Source organism: Rhinopithecus bieti, unplaced genomic scaffold (assembly GCF_001698545.2).
Source record: "Rhinopithecus bieti isolate Rb0 unplaced genomic scaffold, ASM169854v2 scaffold_56174, whole genome shotgun sequence".
Lineage (NCBI taxonomy): Eukaryota > Metazoa > Chordata > Mammalia > Primates > Cercopithecidae > Rhinopithecus > Rhinopithecus bieti.
Window position 1 is genome coordinate 4,269,594 of NW_016824749.1, and position 19,292 is coordinate 4,288,885.

The 19,292-nt window shown below is 39.8% G+C and overlaps 1 protein-coding gene across 50 annotated transcripts in view; it reads left to right on the plus strand.

The window, feature by feature from the left end:
• Window positions 1-19,292, plus strand: part of SORBS2 (sorbin and SH3 domain containing 2) — a 235,415-nt gene that overhangs the window by 200,375 nt on the left and 15,748 nt on the right. For 38 of the 50 annotated variants that reach the window (XM_017862581.1, XM_017862598.1, XM_017862588.1 and 35 more), the window contains 6 exons: window positions 831-877; window positions 4,304-4,418; window positions 4,504-4,632; window positions 7,653-7,853; window positions 12,319-13,083; window positions 15,138-15,323. In XM_017862581.1, coding sequence (XP_017718070.1) covers window positions 831-877; window positions 4,304-4,418; window positions 4,504-4,632; window positions 7,653-7,853; window positions 12,319-13,083; window positions 15,138-15,323 — 1,443 coding nt within the window. The remainder of the gene's footprint in view (window positions 1-830; window positions 878-4,303; window positions 4,419-4,503; window positions 4,633-7,652; window positions 7,854-12,318; window positions 13,084-15,137; window positions 15,324-19,292) is intronic. The other 12 variants (XM_017862626.1, XM_017862629.1, XM_017862614.1 and 9 more) reach the window with 1 other exon arrangement.

The window sequence follows — 19,292 nt, forward strand, 5'->3', positions numbered from 1 at the left end:
CTGGCATCCACTCCAGAGGATCTTACAGGCGTCTGATGTAGTCCAGAGCCTGTGGGATCCCCAAAGAAGTTAGAAATGGTCCAGGATTCCTAAAGTTCACCAGAGTCATGGGGAAAAGGAATGGAGTGAAGGGATTGTTGGTTGGTGGGGAAGGAAGAGCTGGCCTAGCTAGCTATAGGGTACGGGGTGCCTCAGGGAGATCTGTGGGCCCCAATGTTTGAGAATGGGCACATGTTACATCACATCACCACTAAAAGACAAGTGGCTGGTGGACAGAGTGTTGAAGGGTTCCTGAACCCTCTAGGGAATGCAAGATGCTCACACCTATACTTTTGCCCAGTAACTAGCTTCCCAGTGATAATTGAGCTAATATTTTTGCTAATATGTTAATAAGTGTCTAATAAAGGGAATGATGACTTCTTTGATGACATCTGGTCCTTTTATTATGATTCAGAAAAAGCTGTGTCAATCTCCATAGAACATAGAGCCATTGACCCTCCACATTTATCCTGGGAAAAGCCTTTGTAACAGCCAAAACAATGCCTAGGATGCAATCCTCAGCAGGCATTTGATTCTCTCATTATAACATTAATCTCCCTTACTTCCTAAGATAAAATATGATGGTGAATAAGCCTTCTATTATATTCCTGTTATAGCTTAAATATATAAATGAAGAATAAATGGACTTGTTTGGAAATTAAATGCAGGACTGACATAACGTATGTTTGATCCTTCCTTGAGCTTTCCTTTTTCTTTAAGGCACATGAAACTACTTTCTTGTAGAAAATTCAAATTTTAAATTAGTGTTAATTGTTTATCTTCCTTTTCAGAAATTGCCTGCAAAAGCTGTTTATGATTTTAAGGCTCAGACATCTAAGTAAGTAAGATAAATATTCATCATATGATTTAAGGTGGTTTTAAATGTTAGTAATGCTTTAAGAAATAAGCATTGCAATGGGATGTGTTACAAATGAGGTCTAATTCCCAATGCAGCAATCTACTCTAATTAAATGATTTCTTCAGAATTACTTGGGATAGGGTCGTTTTAGTTTTATTTTAAGTTTAGTTGAGAAATACTGAGTTTTAAATTACATTAAACATGTTAGGTAGAACACAATGAGTTCTAAAGGACAGGAAAAACAAAAGAAATTACGAATATTTGTTTTAGAATTTTGTATCAATAATGAATTAATAAAGTATTGGTGGCCAGGCACAGTGGCTCATGCCTGTAATCCCAGCACTTTGGGAGGCCAAGGCGGGCAGATGACTTGAGCCCAGGAGTTCAAAACCAGCCTGGGCAACATGGCAAAACCACGTCTCTACAAAAAATACAAAAATTAGCTAGGCATTGGGGCATGCAGCTGTATAGTCCCAGCTACTCAGGAGGCTGAGGCGAAAGGATTGCTTCAGGCCTGGAGGTAGACGTTGCCGTAAGCTGAAATTGCGCCACTGCACTCTAGCCTAGGCAACAGAGCAGGACCCTGTCTCAAAAAATGAATGAATAAGTAAACAAATAAAGTATTGGGGAGTAATTAACACTAGCTGGAGGAATTTGATAACATATATTTATCAAAACATTCCAAGCATAGTTTATGGGGTTGATGACTAGAACTTAGTACGAAGATTCCGGTATTGAGGTCTCCATCCTCAGCCTGCAAAGCTAAGAGATTCTGAGCAAAGTTTTCTCCTTTGGTCTTTTAGTGTTGGTGTTTTCACCATCCTGCATTGCAATATTTCTTTTGCCTTTATACTTTGCTCATCAGATAGGCATGTGGTTGTGGAAGCACATGAGTAGACTTAAATAAGAGGGAGCTGCCCAGATTTTTTGTGGTCTATGTGCACAGACCTTTAAGAAACTTTGGTCTCCAGTAGAATTCAAGACAGATATTGAATTCATTGTAAATTGTCATTAAATTATTATATGTTGCTTACACTGAATATATATAATAACCAAAATAATTTATTCATAAAAATGCATATAATATAAATTAATAGTTCCAGAAACTGTCTCTGGCAGTATATAAAAATTAATCACACAGAATTTGGTAATGCTGCTGAGATAGGAGATGAACTAGATAAGAAAAATTCTATTTAGAAATTAAGATGTCACACATGGCTTAAATCTGGCCTGAAGAAAAGCTTACATCCTTTTTTCAGATTAGAGAAATAAGATGACTTGTTTCTACTGCACTCTGGTCCTAACTACTGTTCTCGGGCTACGATGTGACAATTTGTACAACGCATGCCAGTTTTATAAAATAATGTTATGGAGCACACATGTTTTAATTCTTCTTCGTAAAAATCAATCCATAGCTTTCTTAAATATATAAAACCCTGAGGAATGGCAGGGGACGTGAAGTGGGAAGGGTGTCCACCCAAGGCTCACAAGGTCTTCTGAGAAGTCTTAATTTTAAAAAGCAGCCGGTGTGGTGGCTCACGCCTGTAATCCCAGCACCTTGGGAGGCCGAGGCAGACGGATCACTTGAGGTCAGGAGTTTGAGACCAGCATGGCCGACATGGAAAAATCCCGTCTCTACTGAAAATACAAAAATTAGCCGGGCGTGGTGGCAGGCACCTGTAATCCCAGCTACTTGGGAGGCTGAAGCGGGAGAATCGCTTGAACCCAGGAGGCAGAGCTTGCAGTGAGCCGAGATCAAACCACTGCACTCCAGCCTGGGTGACAGAGCAAGACTCTGTCTCAAAAATAAATAAATACAAATAAAAGTGAGGAGGGGAAAAGCAAATTGGACTTTAAAATTCTAGGTCTGAGATGAGAGGGACACAGTTTTGAAAACTTAAGAGTGAGACTTTCCTGTGTCTTAAGGACTTCAAAATTTTAAATACAACCCCATACAAATACAAAAGAGTCCTTTTCATAGCTTTAAAAACTTGGTTGCCTCTAATTCATATGTACATATACATTTTAAAAAGCTAGTCTCATTTCTGGAAGCAAAACATACCTGATACAAATAAAACTGTTGTGTTGTGAACATTAAATAGCTTGCTTTGATTTCTGTTTTTTGTATTAGGCATTTGCACAAAAGAAGGAAGCGCTGTATTTGAATGTAGAGCTCTGTGAATCTTTTTTGTTTTTAGGGTTACTGAACATTTAACACATTTTCAATTGTGAAGATTTTAGCACTTCTAAATGTGTGATCATTCTTTTAATATGCCACCATTTTTTCCATTAATCATTTTAACCAATGAGAAGTGTTCTCCATCAGGTATAAATCTCTCTCCATCATATGGTATATACCGATAAATTATCCAACTGAAAATTCTGAACCAAAATTTTTTTAAAAAGATTAAAGAAATGAAAATTCTGAACAAAACAATGCAGAAGATTCCGGAGTGGGAAGGCAGATGTGTTTCAAAGCGAGGCTCTCGGGAGAAGATACAAATTAATCGCCCTCCATCCAAGAATAATTGGGGAGGCAAAATAATGAACCAACCTAATCACCTGGGTGATTAAGCCAGGAAAAGTTGATATAGTGAAGGTGATAAGTTTAGGTGTGAATTATTCAAAATGAATAATGTCATTATAACTTAAAATTATAAATGCCCAAATCCAATATACCTACAGTTTTCTTAGAAACAGCCAAAACGGAAAATATAGTTAGTGTCTTAAAATATTTTATTTTTTATAAATAAAAGATAGAAAGAAGACAAGCATTGGCATGTCTTTGCCCTTAAAACACATTCTTTGTGCCCCATTGAAAATTTAAAACATAAGATCTTTTCTGTTACACAAAATAAATTCCTTATCAAGATATTCTATTAAAATATCTGTCAACCAACTTCAAAGATCCACAAATAAAGTTTGTTCTGGTGTTGGCACTTCTATTCTGAGGCTACATGAGATTTGTTTTCCTTCATGTAAGCTTCAGTACGTCAAAAGGGGCTGGGGGGCTAGTAACTAACTAGCCAACTAGCTTCAGGACAAAAGAAAATTCCGTGCAGAACTATTCCATCATTTTCCCAAGCTTCAAAATGCCTCTTTTCTGAACTAATGATAAAGTAGCGAGAGTCTGTCCCCTCCTTTAAACTTCATATTAATCTGTCTGTGATTTATATCCAATGGAATGTTACTCTTTTTGAAATCATTTCTAAAGTTATAATGTTTTAAGTGCATTCTAAGAATTTGCAAGGATCATTCTTATCTAATCGGACTCAACTCAAAAACAAATTGGATTTTTAATGTTGTAAGTGTATTTGCCAAACAAATGCAGATCTAGCGAGGGTGCTGATCTTCAGAATTATTGCTGTACATCACAAGAAGACCGTGTCAACGTGTTTCTTCCAGGGAGTTGTCATTTAAGAAAGGAGATACCGTCTACATCCTCAGGAAAATCGATCAAAATTGGTATGAGGGAGAACACCACGGGAGAGTGGGCATCTTTCCGATCTCATACGTAGAGGTGAGCGCTCTGCCTTTCTCTCTCGGATAGTGGTGGTTTGGAAGGTCACCACGGATTTGAGACTAGATGACTGTTTCCTTCACAGAAACTCACACCTCCTGAGAAAGCACAGCCTGCGAGACCACCTCCGCCAGCCCAGCCCGGAGAAATCGGAGAAGCTGTAGCCAAATACAACTTCAACGCAGACACAAACGTGGAGCTGTCACTGAGAAAGGTAGCCCAGCTGCTTGTTGTTGTTGTTGTTGTTGTTGTTGTTGTTGTTGTTGTTCCGTCAGTGTGTTTGAAAAGGCTGCATATTTTCAAAACAAAAATAGGTTATCTTTTTCTTTAGACATTTTCATGTCAGCCCTATTTTCTACAAAGGACTCCCTAAGGCAGCCCAGAGTCACGGTTCCCTGCTGATCCCTGTGTCCTTTCCGAGGAGTTCCCTGAGGGATACGAGGCTTCTCCTTCTGTGGCTCAGTCCGGGCAACTGGGCATGGGGCTGAAAAATTGAGGACTTATACATTCGGGAGCACAAAAGGAAAAAGCGGTTCGATACGCTTCAAAATATTGTTGTTTTGCTGCCTTATTTTCAATCTTTTAAAACAAGATAATCCAATCCTTCTCTTCCTCTATCTTGGAATCTAGGAATGGTCCTAGGTGAAGAAAATCCTTCCTCTTGGGGGAGCTGCTTTAAGAACTGTCTGTGCAGTGCTCTTCCCTGGATCCTCCTTCTTTGGGTCTCATAATTGACCCAAATTTCTCTAGCAGCCCATCCAATCCTAGTATCTCTTCTTAATAATATCAAAAGACTCGAGGCCGGGCGTTGGTGGCTCACTCCTGTAATCCCAGCACTTTGGGAGGGCAAGACAAGTGGATCACAAGGTTAGGAGTTCAAGACCAGCCTGGCCAACATGGTGAAACCCCATCCCTACTAAAACTACAAAAATTAGCTGGGTGTGGTGGTGCACACCTGTAGTCTCAGCTACTTGGGAGGCTGAGGCAGAGAACTGCTTGAACCCGGGAGGCAGAGGTTGCAGTGAGCCGAGATAGTGCCACTGTACTCCAGCCTGGGCAACAGAGCAAGATTCCATCTCAAAAACAAACAAACAAACTCTTCTTCTTGCTACTTTACATAACTGAGAATGATAAATGAACTATTTTTATTGCTTTCTAAACATGACATATATTTGTTTGAGGTAACTGCCTCTGCACACAACACAGGCAAGATAGTAATATTTAGAGTGGCTCTAGGACTTCCCACGCCTACTAGTGAAATTCTTAGCCAGGTGCGATGAAGGGCAATACCACAGTCCTGGTTTGTTCTGCTCCTGGCAGAACCTTGTCTCGTTCTCTCCTATCAGTCCTAATTCTGCATCATCAGCCGATTCCTCCTTTCCTACCCTCTGGGCTGCCCCACCCAGCCTGAGAACCACAGAGCATTACGTGAACTCTGTCTCCTGTTCCATACTCTACAGAAAGGCTTCACCAATGCCTCTTACAGCTCACACAGGAGCCTAGCAACTGCCTGTTCTTGGAGTACTAGAAAATCAGTGCAATTTTCAGATTTTGGGAGACTGACTTTTCTTTTTTCTTTTTTTTTTTTTTTTTTTTAGATGGAATCTCACTCTGTAACCCAGGCTAGAGTGCAATGTGTGTTCTCAGCTCACTGCAACTTCCGCCTCCCAGGTTCAAGCGATTCTCCCACCTCAGCCTCCCAAGTAGCTGGGATTACAGGCACCCACCACCACACCCAGCTAATTTTTGTATTTTTAGTAGAGACGGGGTTTCACCATGTTGGCCAGGCTGGTCTCGAACTCCTGACCTCATGATCCACCCGCCTTGGCCTCCCAAAGTGCTGGGATTACAGGCGTGAGCCACTGCACCAGGCCTGAGACTGACTTTTCTTGAGTATGTGCTGCTCAGTGGTGGTGAAGCACACAAAATCAACCATCCAGTGTTTTGACACAAAGAGAACTTACTTTCAAATGCTACGCAAGGTCTGAGTTCTTCTTGGGTAGCACCTGAAGAAGGGTGCCCTACTGGGCTGAGATCAACGACTGTTTCAGCTCCATCACACCGTCAGGTGCCGCTGCCAAGCCTCTGTATCACCTGCTGAATGCAGCTGCAGTTTTTGCCCGGTAGCATCAACTTGCCTGCCTATTTCTAGGCTGCATGTAGTTTTGAGTTCAAGTTTAAACTGAGTTCTGTGGCACTGACTGGGTCACTGCAGGTGGAAGGAATCGTGATTGTAGAAACTTCTATTGTTGTGAAAGCCAAGGGTTCTATTCAAATATTTAACGACAAGTATGGAATGGTCACCAGCTACTTGGACGAATGCTGGGTTTACATTGTCAGGGTGAAGGCCAGGGGAATGCCCGTCTTGTCACAGCTATTGATATCCTAGGGTGCTGTCTTTCCCCATCCCTTTAGTTCACCCTGTCACTACTTAGGGCATGTAGATTAAAGAAGAAAATGGGCTGGGCGTGGTAGCTCACACCTGCAATCCCAGACCTTTGGGAGGCCAAGGTGGTCGGATCATTTGAGGTCAGGAGTTCGAGACCATCCTGACCAACATGGTGAAACCCCTATCTCTACTAAAATACAAAAAAATGAGCCGGACATGGTGGCAGGTGCCTATAATCCCAGCTACTCAGTAGGCTGAGGCAAGAGAATTGCTTGGACCCAGGAGGTGGAGGTTGCAGTGAGCCATGATCACGCCACTGCACTCCAGCCTGGGTGACAGAGTGAGACTCCCTCTCAAAAAAAAAATATATATATATATAATATAAATAAAAAAAGAAAACGATGTGCCATCCGATATTCTCCCTTCTCGAGGTGTTTTCTGTAACCACTTCAGACACACACTCACAGCGAGCTGTGGTGCACTTTCTGAAGCTCTTCCTACAGAAGGCCAATGCACCGAATCTGCCAGAGATAAAATAACCCTATTGTCATTGAGACATTGCCTTTTACACTATTCTGCTTTTTGAAATAACTTAGACAAATAATTTCACACAATACTAGCGTGAACAAGTATAAACCCATTCACATTAACCAGGCATCCTTAGGGTAGATTCTAATGTCCTGAATGAGCAATTTAATTACATGTATGTTGAGAATGTGTATTTTTCTAGTAAGCACCAGCACCTTCCCAAATGGAAACCTATTGTTTCATAGAAAACATTGACAATTATATTTTCATGTTATTCTATCTCTGTTTCTAATACATGTTTCTCGTATTCATCACAGGGAGATAGAGTTATTCTTCTTAAAAGAGTTGATCAAAACTGGTATGAAGGTAAAATCCCAGGAACCAACAGACAAGGCATCTTCCCTGTTTCCTATGTGGAGGTCGTCAAGAAGAACACAAAAGGTGCTGAGGATTACCCCGACCCTCCAATACCCCACAGCTATTCTAGTGATAGGATTCACAGCTTGAGCTCAAATAAGGTAAGAACATACTCTATCATGTTCATGTAATATTGGGAGCTCCGAGTAAGATAATCGGTATGTGATTTTAGGATATTAGATTAGAATATCGCATCTATTGCAGAGAAAGAGATTTATATACTATGTCTCTACATGTGTGAGTGCCGCGTCTGTAAATATAATTCAGTTTTTCCTCAAATAGGTACTGGCATAAAGATTTAATGATTAATTTTGCTCATTTCATTTTCAAGTTAAAATATCAAAAGAGAAAGAGAAAACAATAATATCATAAAGTCTTCTATGGCATATATCCGTATTCCTGTGTACATAAATGTTTTCTGAAATAATTTTTTTCTAAAGTTTCATTTTTAGATATGTAAATTGTATGTATATAATATGATCTTTATGTATAAATACAATTATATACACACATGTATATACAATTATGATTTATAATTTGAAATATAAATATATACAACACAAAATACTATGTATATCTCAAAATGGCATATCACGAGAACACCTGGCTATTAGGTTGACAAATCTATACAAGCTTTTTATATGGAAAGTGAGCTAGAGCAAAAATTTTTAATTAGAGTCTATAAGTCCATTTGTTTATTAGTTTAAATGAAAATGTTGTAGGTTACTGTAAGTCCTCAAGTTTGTTTTATCAGTTTTAGGACAGTTACATGCCAGGTCTACTGTTTCACTTGAGTGGGATAAAGATGAATATCTTTCTCAATATGCAATTTAAAAGAGACTTTGCTTCTTTAATTGGTGAATGTAAAAAAGCTATTTCACTCACAATGTGAAATTTTTTCCTATTTTCTGCTGAATTATATTCTTTTATGTATGACGTTTAGGATTTTTTTTCTCATTAACCTCTAAGAATAAAACTTTAAATTGCCAATTACTTCCAAAATGTTTTAAGTCCTTCCCAACATTCAAAAAATGTATTAAGTTGCAAAATTTATTAATTATTTTAATTGAGATCAAGGCTGGGACGTGAAAAACCAAACCGTCTAGAGCTGGTAAAATAAAATCAGCTTCTCAGACGTTAGTAAAGTGTGAAGTCACTTCATGCTCCAGTGAAAAGACTATTTCAAGATAGCATCCCAGTGACCTAAACTACTCCTTGAAAATGAGCCTGAGAAGGATTTTATGTGAGGAAATGATCTAAGAATCTGCTATCTCAAGAGAGTCATTTTCCTTCAGAAGAGTTAAGTCTGAGCATTGTATTTATTGTGATCCTCTTTGAAAACTGAGTTTCAGTTGCAAATAATTACCCTCAACCCTGTATTCATGGATATATGGAACAGTTTGGTAGTATCCAATTTTGTTTGCTTGATTATAAAGTTTTCCAGAATCTTCTTAAGAATATTCACTTCATTACCAGAGCTTAGCATTTACAGATCAGCATGCTTTCTTCAGTATTTTCTACTGATAACGAGAAAAGATGAGACTCTTCATGCATATATTTGTCTTATCCACCGTTCAGTCATCTTGAAAGAGCTATCTCAGAAATTTCAAAGCAACTGTACCTTAAAATAAAATGTTGTAAGGAAGAAAATCATGTATCTGCATAAGCTCATTAAACATCAAACAAATTCTTCCATATGTCCTAATTAACAATGGCAATATAACATTTTTGATCCCAATGTTTTCATCTTTGATGTGAATACAATTTAACTGTAGTTGAATGTATTTTCAAGTTTTTAAAATAATACCAGATTTTAAACATGAGGCATGTACAAATTTCACTAATAACTAGTTTTTTATGGCTCACTGCTGGGAAAAAAAAATATGTTGAGAAGCTTATGCCCATAATTTGAAAGAAATACTTAATGGTTTTATCCCAACTGGTAATCCATGCTGTGATGTCACAGGCTTAATGAAGAAAACGTCCCAGCAGTGACAATCATTTTTAGAAAGATAAATATAATGTATTTATAAATGATGACATCCAAAATATACTAAATGCTACAGAACCTATTTTCTAACTGATATTTACAAACAGAGAACTCATTAATAATTTATGAACCACTCTGTTGACACATTTAAATCACATTTCTTGACGTACTGTCTTTGTCTTAGGGGAGACTAAAATGTAAGTTGATTTTCTTTCTGATATTTCTGCTTTTAATGCTTTTGGAAAACAAAATAATTGTGTGGTTTTTGTATTATAGGTAGAGTTTTGTGATATAGTTATACCAGGATGCTTAATTTGGCTTTCGGTATAAGTGAGTCCGTCGTAAAGCTAAGCAGTTTAACCTGCTAACATGTATTTTGGTGACTGTGGTGGTGATGACACTAGAGTATTCACAGCATCAGATAGCTGTGGTGATGGTGGCAGTAACGACAAGGGAATTTAAGATCCTTCTTTCTCATCCACATAATATTCCTGGCATCATAGAAAGTGAAAGTGGAAACTTGACGATCTGAAATTATTATATATTTCACAGACTTTACAAATCTAACTACTGAAAACTTTTGTGTTATATAACAAAGGGTATAAACTAGAACTCTAGCCAGTAAAGGAACTTCTGTAGACTGTTGAATAAGACTTGAGTTGTTTATATCTCATTGAAAACTCAACATCTACAGGACTTAAGAGGAGCGGCTGTCTATCCAGGCACAAACCACACGTGCAGTCTGTGAGTCAGCGGCTCAGAATCTGGGTCCTGAATCCTGTTTTAAGATGCTCACATGAATTTTGTGACCTTTATGTCATCCCATGATAAGATGACTTAAAAAAAAAAAAAAGAAAAAACTAAATAAATCTAATTAATACCCCGTTCTTACTATAGGACACAGGAGTCAAAAGTTAAGTGGGAAATGCATCACCCACTTATGCACACTAAGGCCCCAGGAGCAAAAGGGCTGGCTCCCTGTGTAAAGTGTTATCCTAAACTATCAGCTGGAAAATGTATCTCCAGAATCTTTTGGGAGACTTTTGTCTTTCCAAATCAAAGGCATCTCCCTGGAGAGACTTAAAGTGAAAGCCTTCTCAAGGCCTTTATGCACATAGCAGGTGCAGCAGGTACAGCAGGTGCAGCAGGTGCAGCAGGTGCAGCAGGTACAGCAGGCACAGCAGGCACAGCAGGCACAGCAGGTACGGCAGGTGGCGTTTTCTGTAGTCCAACAAGGGCAGATAAATGTATTCCCATGTTAGTCAATGGCACTTCTAGAACTACATTTTTTAATTTCTAATTTTTATGAGTACATATGGGGTGTATATATTTATTAGAACTACTTTTAATCACTTTGCATAAAATTTCAAATTCATTGTATCATTTACCATATCCAAAATACATCAGTAATACTACATATATAGAAGTATATTTTTACTTCAGGAGACTAAGCTTCATAAATCGTACCTCCTCCGATTTACATAAATGCCAAGCTTTGAAAGAGAACGGGAGCTTAACCAGAAGTTCTCTCTCCCATCAGCATCAGACGGGCTCTTCCTATGTAAACATTTACTTTGGATTCTTTCAAACTTTGAAGCTGTAGTTATGTAAGCTCAGTGTCATTCTGATCATGGGTTCCTGTCTTTGAAACATGCTTTTCAGAACTTATTCACTTAGAAATTTGTTAATATATCACCTTGCAAACATAAGTGAGAAAATTGTCAAAGTTTAAAAGATTGGGCTATACTGTAGGAAAAGAGAACACTACACATACAGGAAATAAAAAGACTGAACTGTTAGTTTTCATTCTGCATTAACATTTCTTCGGAGTCATTTATACTACTAAATCAGTATCTGGAAACCTGTAATATCTTTTCAACATGGTTTAAAGTAAATAAACTATTAAATCTCTTAAGAGCCAGGCGCCGTGGCTCACGCCTTTAACCCCAGCACTTTGGGAGGCCGAGGAGGGTGGATCATGAGGTCAGGAGTTCGAGACCAGCCTGGCCAACATGGTGAAACACCATCTCTACTAGAAATACAAACAATCAGCTGGGCATGGTGACAGGCGCCTGTAGTCCCAGCTACTTGGGAGGATGAGGCAGGAAAATCGCTTGAACCCAGGAGGTGGAGGTTGCAGTGAGCCAAAACCGTGCCACTGCATTCCAGCCTGGGTGCCACAGTGAGACTCCATCTCAAAAAAATTAAAAAAAAAAAAATTTAAAAAACAAGATAAAAATAAAAATAAACCTCTAAGGTTTTACTGTCCTGGTAATCTCTATATCATCTTTATCTTGTTTGACATTTAAGACCCCTTCCAAAAGTAGTAGAGTTTCATTTGTGAAGTAACTTTTCTAATTAACATAAACAATTTTATGTATTTAAATTTCAGCAAAATATTTTCAAATCTAGATATCTTCTAAATGTCTTCAAATCTGTCTATGTTAAACATAAAATTATTTTCGTATTCACCAGCACATCTTTTCTGCATTTCTCCATCTCTATGTTTTGATGCATTATTATTATTTTCTTCATTTATTTTTTTCTTAACTTCATAATCCGTGCTCATTTCCAAGCTGGCTTCCAGTGAAGCAGCCCCTCCTCCCACCCACAAAGCCTCACCTGGCTCAGATAAAGGAGCTCTCCAGAGAACTGGCCAGGGCTGGTTGTCCCTGACAGCCTCATGTCCACCAGCAAACCCTTTGGCCCCAACACCACCTCCTTTCCTGGACAACTTCTTGGGTGAATTGGAGAAGCTTGGTGCTTTAACCTTGTCTGCTGACCAAGCCAAACCAACCCTCCTAGAGGACGCCATTCTGGAAATTAAGGAGGAACCTGCTGTCCTCCTCCCATTGCCCCCAGCGACTGCACCTGCCGAATCACCTTCCACTCACGCGGGCGCGGCCTCGGCTGCAGCCCAGCCTTACCATGCAGAGCCTCTTCGGGATCCCAGAACGACAACTCAAAGCAAGTTTGCAGAGTTGAGACAAATGAGAAGGGGCTTCTCAGACCCTAAAAAGGCGTCAGAAGTCCTAGGGGATAAGTTTGTGGCCTCTGCGTGCACCAGCGTGGGTTCCTTGCCTGTACCCCTTCCCGTCATTGGAGAGGAAGATGAGGGCATCTATGAGGGGACTGTGTCAGGCATCCAGAGAGGGCTGCCAGAACCTCAGGAAGGAGACGCCTGGTGGTGTGGCCACGATGGGTCAGAGGGGACCCCATGCCTGCACATTGAAGAGGAGGAGGAGGAGGAGAAACCCCACTGCTTAAAACACCCTCTAGCCGCCCCCACAGATCCTAGGATCCCCAAGGAGGACAGCAGTGCAACAAAACCCAGTAATGAGGTATTTTAATTTTCCCTAATTCCTGAAGAACTAACCGGCCTTACTATGATTAGCTATTACAGTTAATCATATTAATAAATATCTATTTTGACACTGCCTAACAGGTCTTTTTAACAAAAAACACAAACACTATATAAGCTGGGGGTGGAGTGGGTGTTTGAAAACACACCACATTTAATTAAATGATGTAAATATGTGATATAATTCCATTATCCCATTATTTCTTTAGGACCATAAACTTGTATTTTAAAAGTCTTTGTAATTGATATAGTCTTTGTAATCTTCCAATATTAATGATAGCTAATAGTGGAGCTCTTACTGAGTATCAGACACTGTTGTAAAAACTCTACATCTTTAATCATCAAACCCAGTGAGGTGTGTGATATTTTCATCCCCACTTTAGAGAAGAGGAAATTGATGCCCAGAAATTTGTCCTATTCCAGGATGAGAAACTATACACCATACCTTTGACATAATGGCACTTTGCCAAAATAGTAATGATAATAATAAACAAAGACAACAGAAAAGAAAAACAGCATTTCTGTCCCCTTTCGATTTTCTAAAGAGGTCGTTCTCTTCGTGTTCACTTTACGTTGACTACTTAAAAATTGGGTACATGTTACAAAGAAACTTGAACAATGGTTTTAATCAACAAAAGCAGAAAATATCCAGAAACTTTAGCTTGCAAACCTCTCTCTTAAAACAAAAAACGAGCCTGTAATGCCAGCACTTTGAGAGGCCAAGGCGGGTGGATCACCTGAGGTCAGGAGTTTGAGATCAGCCTGGACAACACGGTGAAACCCCGTCACTACCAAATATACAAAAATTAGCCAGGCATGGTGGCGGGTGCCTATAATCCCAGCCACTCGGGAGGCTGAGGCAGGAGAATCACTTGAACCCAGGAGGAGGAGGTTGTAGTGAGCTGAGATCATGCCAGTGCACTCCAGCCTGGATGACAGAGTGAGACTCCATCTCAAAAAAAGAGAAACTTGAGGCCGGGTGCGGTGGCTCACACCTGTAATCCCAGCACTTTGGGAGGCCAAAGCTGGTGGATCATCTGAGGTCAGGAGTTCGAGACCAGCCTGACCAACATGGTGAAACCCCATCTCTACTGAAAACACAAAAATTAGCCAGGCATGGTGTTGGGTGTCTGTAATCCCAGCTCCTCGGGAGGCTGAGGCAGGGGAACTGCCTCAAACTGGGAGGCGGAGGTTGCAGTGAACTGAAATTGTGCCATTGCACTCTGTCCTGGGCAACAAGAGCAAAACTCCATTTCAAAAATAAAAAGAAAGAAACTTGATCCCTCAAATGTACCCTGTGAATTAAGAAGCAAGTATAATGACTGGCAATTATGGAAATTATGAAATAATAGAGAGGATGGTTCCTATGGTGCCGCTATCCCAGTCAAATTCTTTCATAGTTCCTCTATTTCAGAATAACCTGGCCATGCCTACACCTTATTTAATAACAGATAGATAATTCATTGCAATGAGTCAAACGTGTCTCCACATCAATTATTTCAGTAAGAATCTTCCTTTCAATTCAGTCAATTTGAAGGTGTGATTAGATGTATGGCTTTGTTGACAGGCGGTGCTCTTTGCTGCAGACAGTCCCCCAGGCCGGCTCAACCCAGCCCCAGCTCACACCCTGCAGGCGGAGCCACCACTTCCCCAGCTTTGTGACAAACTGACTATTGATAGTTGACGACCTACTTTACACACAAGTTACCGTTGTGGCAGGGTTTTAAATACTTTTTTCCTTCACTTTTAGAAGGAGCCATCATATAAACGTATGATAAAATGATAGAATGTAGGTGTTTCTATCTCCAGCTACCCACATCCGAAAAATTACACTGATCATACCCACTGGGGATTTTGGATCAAATTCAAAAGAGGAAGTTAGTGGTTTCAAAGCAAAAAAAAACTGTCATAAATATAACTTCCCAAGGTTATTGGTAACTTTAAAATGATCGAAGTTGAAAGGATATTCTGTAAAGACCATGTAACCTCATTCTGAGAAGCATAATTGCCTCTTATCTTTCCTTGATATTGAAGCCACCGTCATTTTCTTCGGGAGAGCAAGCAACCACACCCTTTCCCAGCCACCTGCTTTCCTCCCCTCCATTTCATGCTCTCTTCGCCTCTGTGTCTGACCTGGACTCTACACTTTCTCAGCCCTGCTCACCTCCTCTCCTCCCTAAATATTCTTATCAACAGAAGATCAACCCACCAAAATTAAAGGTAACTGCATCTTGAGTGTGGTTTATTGCATGTCTTCAATGAGCTTAATTAGTAAGATGTATGCACTCAGATGTGCGCCCTCTCACAAGACCTACGAAGTTATATAAATCCTGATTGCTAACTTTTAACATCATTGGCATGGCCTCTATCCAAACATTTAAAAGATATATTTGCATAGCAGCTATCGCCAGATTGAGGAGAAAAACAAACTAAAATGTACATCCCCATAAAAAGTAATGATTAGATTTGTTTTAGTTAAACATCAGCATCAGAACCATCACATTAAAAGGCATCTCAGCTCAGTGCATGTCATTCTCCATCACCTCTCAGTGGACTCATTGTCTCCCTTCATTTCCCACCCATCGGCAGGTTCAGCAGAGCCTGGAGACAGGATGATCTTTGTCATTGACTGTCTTGAACCTTGTTCCTCCACAAAAGTGACGTAAATTCATGAGGATGTGGGAAGGATCGTCCTTTTGTAGCACTTGACAAAGCATCCATCTCTGAGACTTGCAGGCTGACAGTTCCGCTGGTATTTTACCTAAAGATACCATTTAAAAAAATGATTTTAACAAAATTAATGACTGGCCTTGGAAAGAGATTTAATGACAACCACAGCATGAAATTAGTCCATCACTGAAATGTTTTCCTCCTATGTTCAGAATGATCCTAAAACATTTTCCTTTGGAAAAAAGGTGACAGACTTCAAATAATAACTCACCCTCACATTCAATCTTTTGAATTGAAAGTAAAAATGTAGGACTCTGATACAGCTAAGGTTCTGTATGAGGAAGTGCCATTTATGCAATCTCAGAATTACTGTCACCAAACCCGTTTGCTGACACAGTCTGTCTATGTGCTCCTGTTAGGTGTGACAGGAACTTTCTAAAAAATGAAACACTTTCATTGCTTTTTGCTCTTTGAGGTTTTTTCCTTAGCTGGCAGAAAATAACTAGGAAATGTTTTAAATAATGTCACTTTATATGATGCCTAAGGCTAAGAATTTCTCTTTTTTTCTCTTCTTTCCGTGGTTTTATTTTTAAGGCCAAGGTATTTATTTCTTGTCTTTTTTTTTAACTTGTTCTTTGGTTTTTAAGCTTAATCAATAAGAGGGAAAATAGCCTCAGAATCTAGGTTATCTAATTTAGAAAGATGGAGGACACACCATTGTAGCATCAGGACAAAGCTAGAATTTAGAAAGGTTTACTCTTCTGTAAGAACCAAATTCCTAAAGAATATTTTAGGTTTCAGTTGTTTGCAGAATGACGTGAGAGGATGGAGGTATTCACAACAACTATGTTTTAAAAGAATATTTTAATAACCACATGAAATACTTCTAACTCCAGCAAATCCAAGTGGTTTTTCTCTATTTTATCTCCTATTTAGGAGCAAATCTTGATTTTTGAATCTCCCACTGAGTTCTTTTAAACCTGATAAATCTATTTTGTAGTCATTGAAAGAACATATTCATTGAAGTTATTGGTGCTTGTACATTTAAGTACAAATTGAATCAACTTGAAATTTTAGGCCATTATAGTTTAATTCCACATCTGACCCAGTTACTGTGCCAATCTGAGTCTGAGGCCTTTTCATTTCTTCCATTTCAAGAATGCTGATGCTCATTGTAAAGAAAAGCAATAACCTAGTACTGAAAGCAAAGAGAAAATAAACTTTTAGTAATGTTTTAATAGACATAGTGTAGCATGCATGAAATCATTGTAATAACATTTTTATCAACCCCTGTCAACCATTAAGTCAGTGCAATTTCATTCTTTTAAAGTGTTTTCTAAGACAATGAAAATCTCCATAAAAGTAAATACAATCCAAAATCTTCCATAAACGTAAAAGTTACTACCACTTTATAGATTACAGATGACTGAAAGATACATAAATTATATTTAGTGTGTAAATCTGAATCCAATATTTCCCGCAGTCTTTTGAGCATCTGCTTTTAAAATAATGATTTTTTATAACAAAAAATAGTATAAATCGGCCAGGCACGGTGGCTCATGCTTATAATCCCAGCACTTTGAGAGGCTGAGGTAGGTGGATCACAAAGTCAGGAGTTCAAGACCAGTCTTGCCAAGATGGTGAAACCCCGTCTCTACTAAAAATACAAAAATGAGCCAGGTATGGTGACAGGTGCCTGTAATCCCAGCTACTTGGAAGGCTGAGGCAGAGAATTGCTTGAACCCGGGAGACGGAGCTTGCAGTGAGCCGAGACGGTGCCACTACCCTCCAGCCTGGCGACAGAGTGAGACTCTGTCTCAAAAAAAATAAATAAATAAAGTATAAATCTCAGCCTCTCTGTAAGCCGAGGCTCCATTTCCATCCAAGAGACTATTTTGCAAGAGACTTGCCGCCTGTGGCCTCCAGCTGCAGCGGAAGCTCCGTGAGGAGGGTGAGAGGTTCTTCCTTGGGTTTCTTCCGAGTAACTCAGCGGTTGTGGTCCCACAAGGAAGTCTCATCACCCTAAAGCAATCCCATCAGAAGGGGATCCCTGGGGCACAGTTTTCAACATGAAATCAGCCCCAATTGTTGCTAATATGTTCCCGTGCTCTTTCCAGCTGTTATTACCCACATCATTCTAACAGCTAAATGGGTTTTTTTTTTTTTCTCTAAGAGCTCTGATATGTAGTGAACCCCTGATTAGTCAAGACTGGGGTAGGCACAGTCCCAGAAAACTCAAAATAATTGTAGCTTAAACTAGGTAGAAATATATTGTTCTTACACATAAATGAAGGGACTGGTATGGTGGCCCCACAGTCATCAGAGAACCCAGGAGGTTCCATTTGATGTTGGCTCATCGGCATCCACAGAGAGAAGCTTCCACTACGGGTCCCAGGTGGCAGCTCGAGCAGTTCCCTTCTCACATGAACCAACAGTAAGGAGAAAAGATGGGAGATTACACCTTCTGCCTTGAAGGCCACGTCCCAGAAATTGCATATATCCCCTCAGTCCTAGCTTATGACATGAGCACATCCAGCTACAACTCAGGAAATGTGGTCTTTATCCAAAATGGCCCCGTTACTGAGGACCAAGAAGAGAATGGGTTTGGAGAGCATCAAGCATTGTCTGCCATGACGCTTAAGCAACAGTGCCAAACACACTTCCTCCCCGGAGGCTGGGGATCTGAGGTCAATCATGACTGAGAATTAGGAAAACTTTTCTAAATGAGAGTTGAGAAAACCACATGCTTTTATTTAACATGTTTTATTCCTCCTAAAGTTCTCTTAAGCCAGATCAAATACCAGGCAGTGCACTGCCAGACCCTGTCCGCTATTGGAAGGAAAATAAAACCTACACAGAAGAAGGTCAGCTTACTCACTGTCATATGAAAGATCTTACTCTGAAAAAAAAACACCGGAACAGTCCAGCCCGCAGGTTGGACACTTCAGTATTTCATATTTCACCATGTTTCCCCCAAAAAGGCCTTACTTTCTTCTGATGTGTTTGATAGAAAATTTTGCCTCCAACAAATATCTGATACAGTCCATGAAATTTGATGGGCATTAGGCCAAATTCTCCTGTATCTCACCTTGCATCCCTTCAATAAGCATGAAAAAGCAGGTTAGGTTTGAGAGCATCTTGAACCCAATTGCTAAGCATTCTATGAAAGACATAACATTCCTTGGCTGGGCGCAGTGGCTCATACCTGTAATGCCAGCACTTTGGGAGGCCGAGGCGGGCAGATCACTTGAGTTTAGAAGTTCGAGACCAGCCTGACCAACATGGTGATACCCTGTCACTAATAAAAGTACAAAAATTAGCCAGCCGTGGTGGCGGGTGCCTGTAATCCCAGCTACTCGGAAGGCTGAGACGAGAATCACTTGAACCCAGGGAGACGGAGGTTGCAGTGAACAAAGACTGTGCCATTATGCTCCAGCCTGGGCAACAGAGCCAGACTCCGTCTCAAAAAAAAAAATGTGTGTGTGTGTGTGTGTATGTGTATGCATATATATATATATA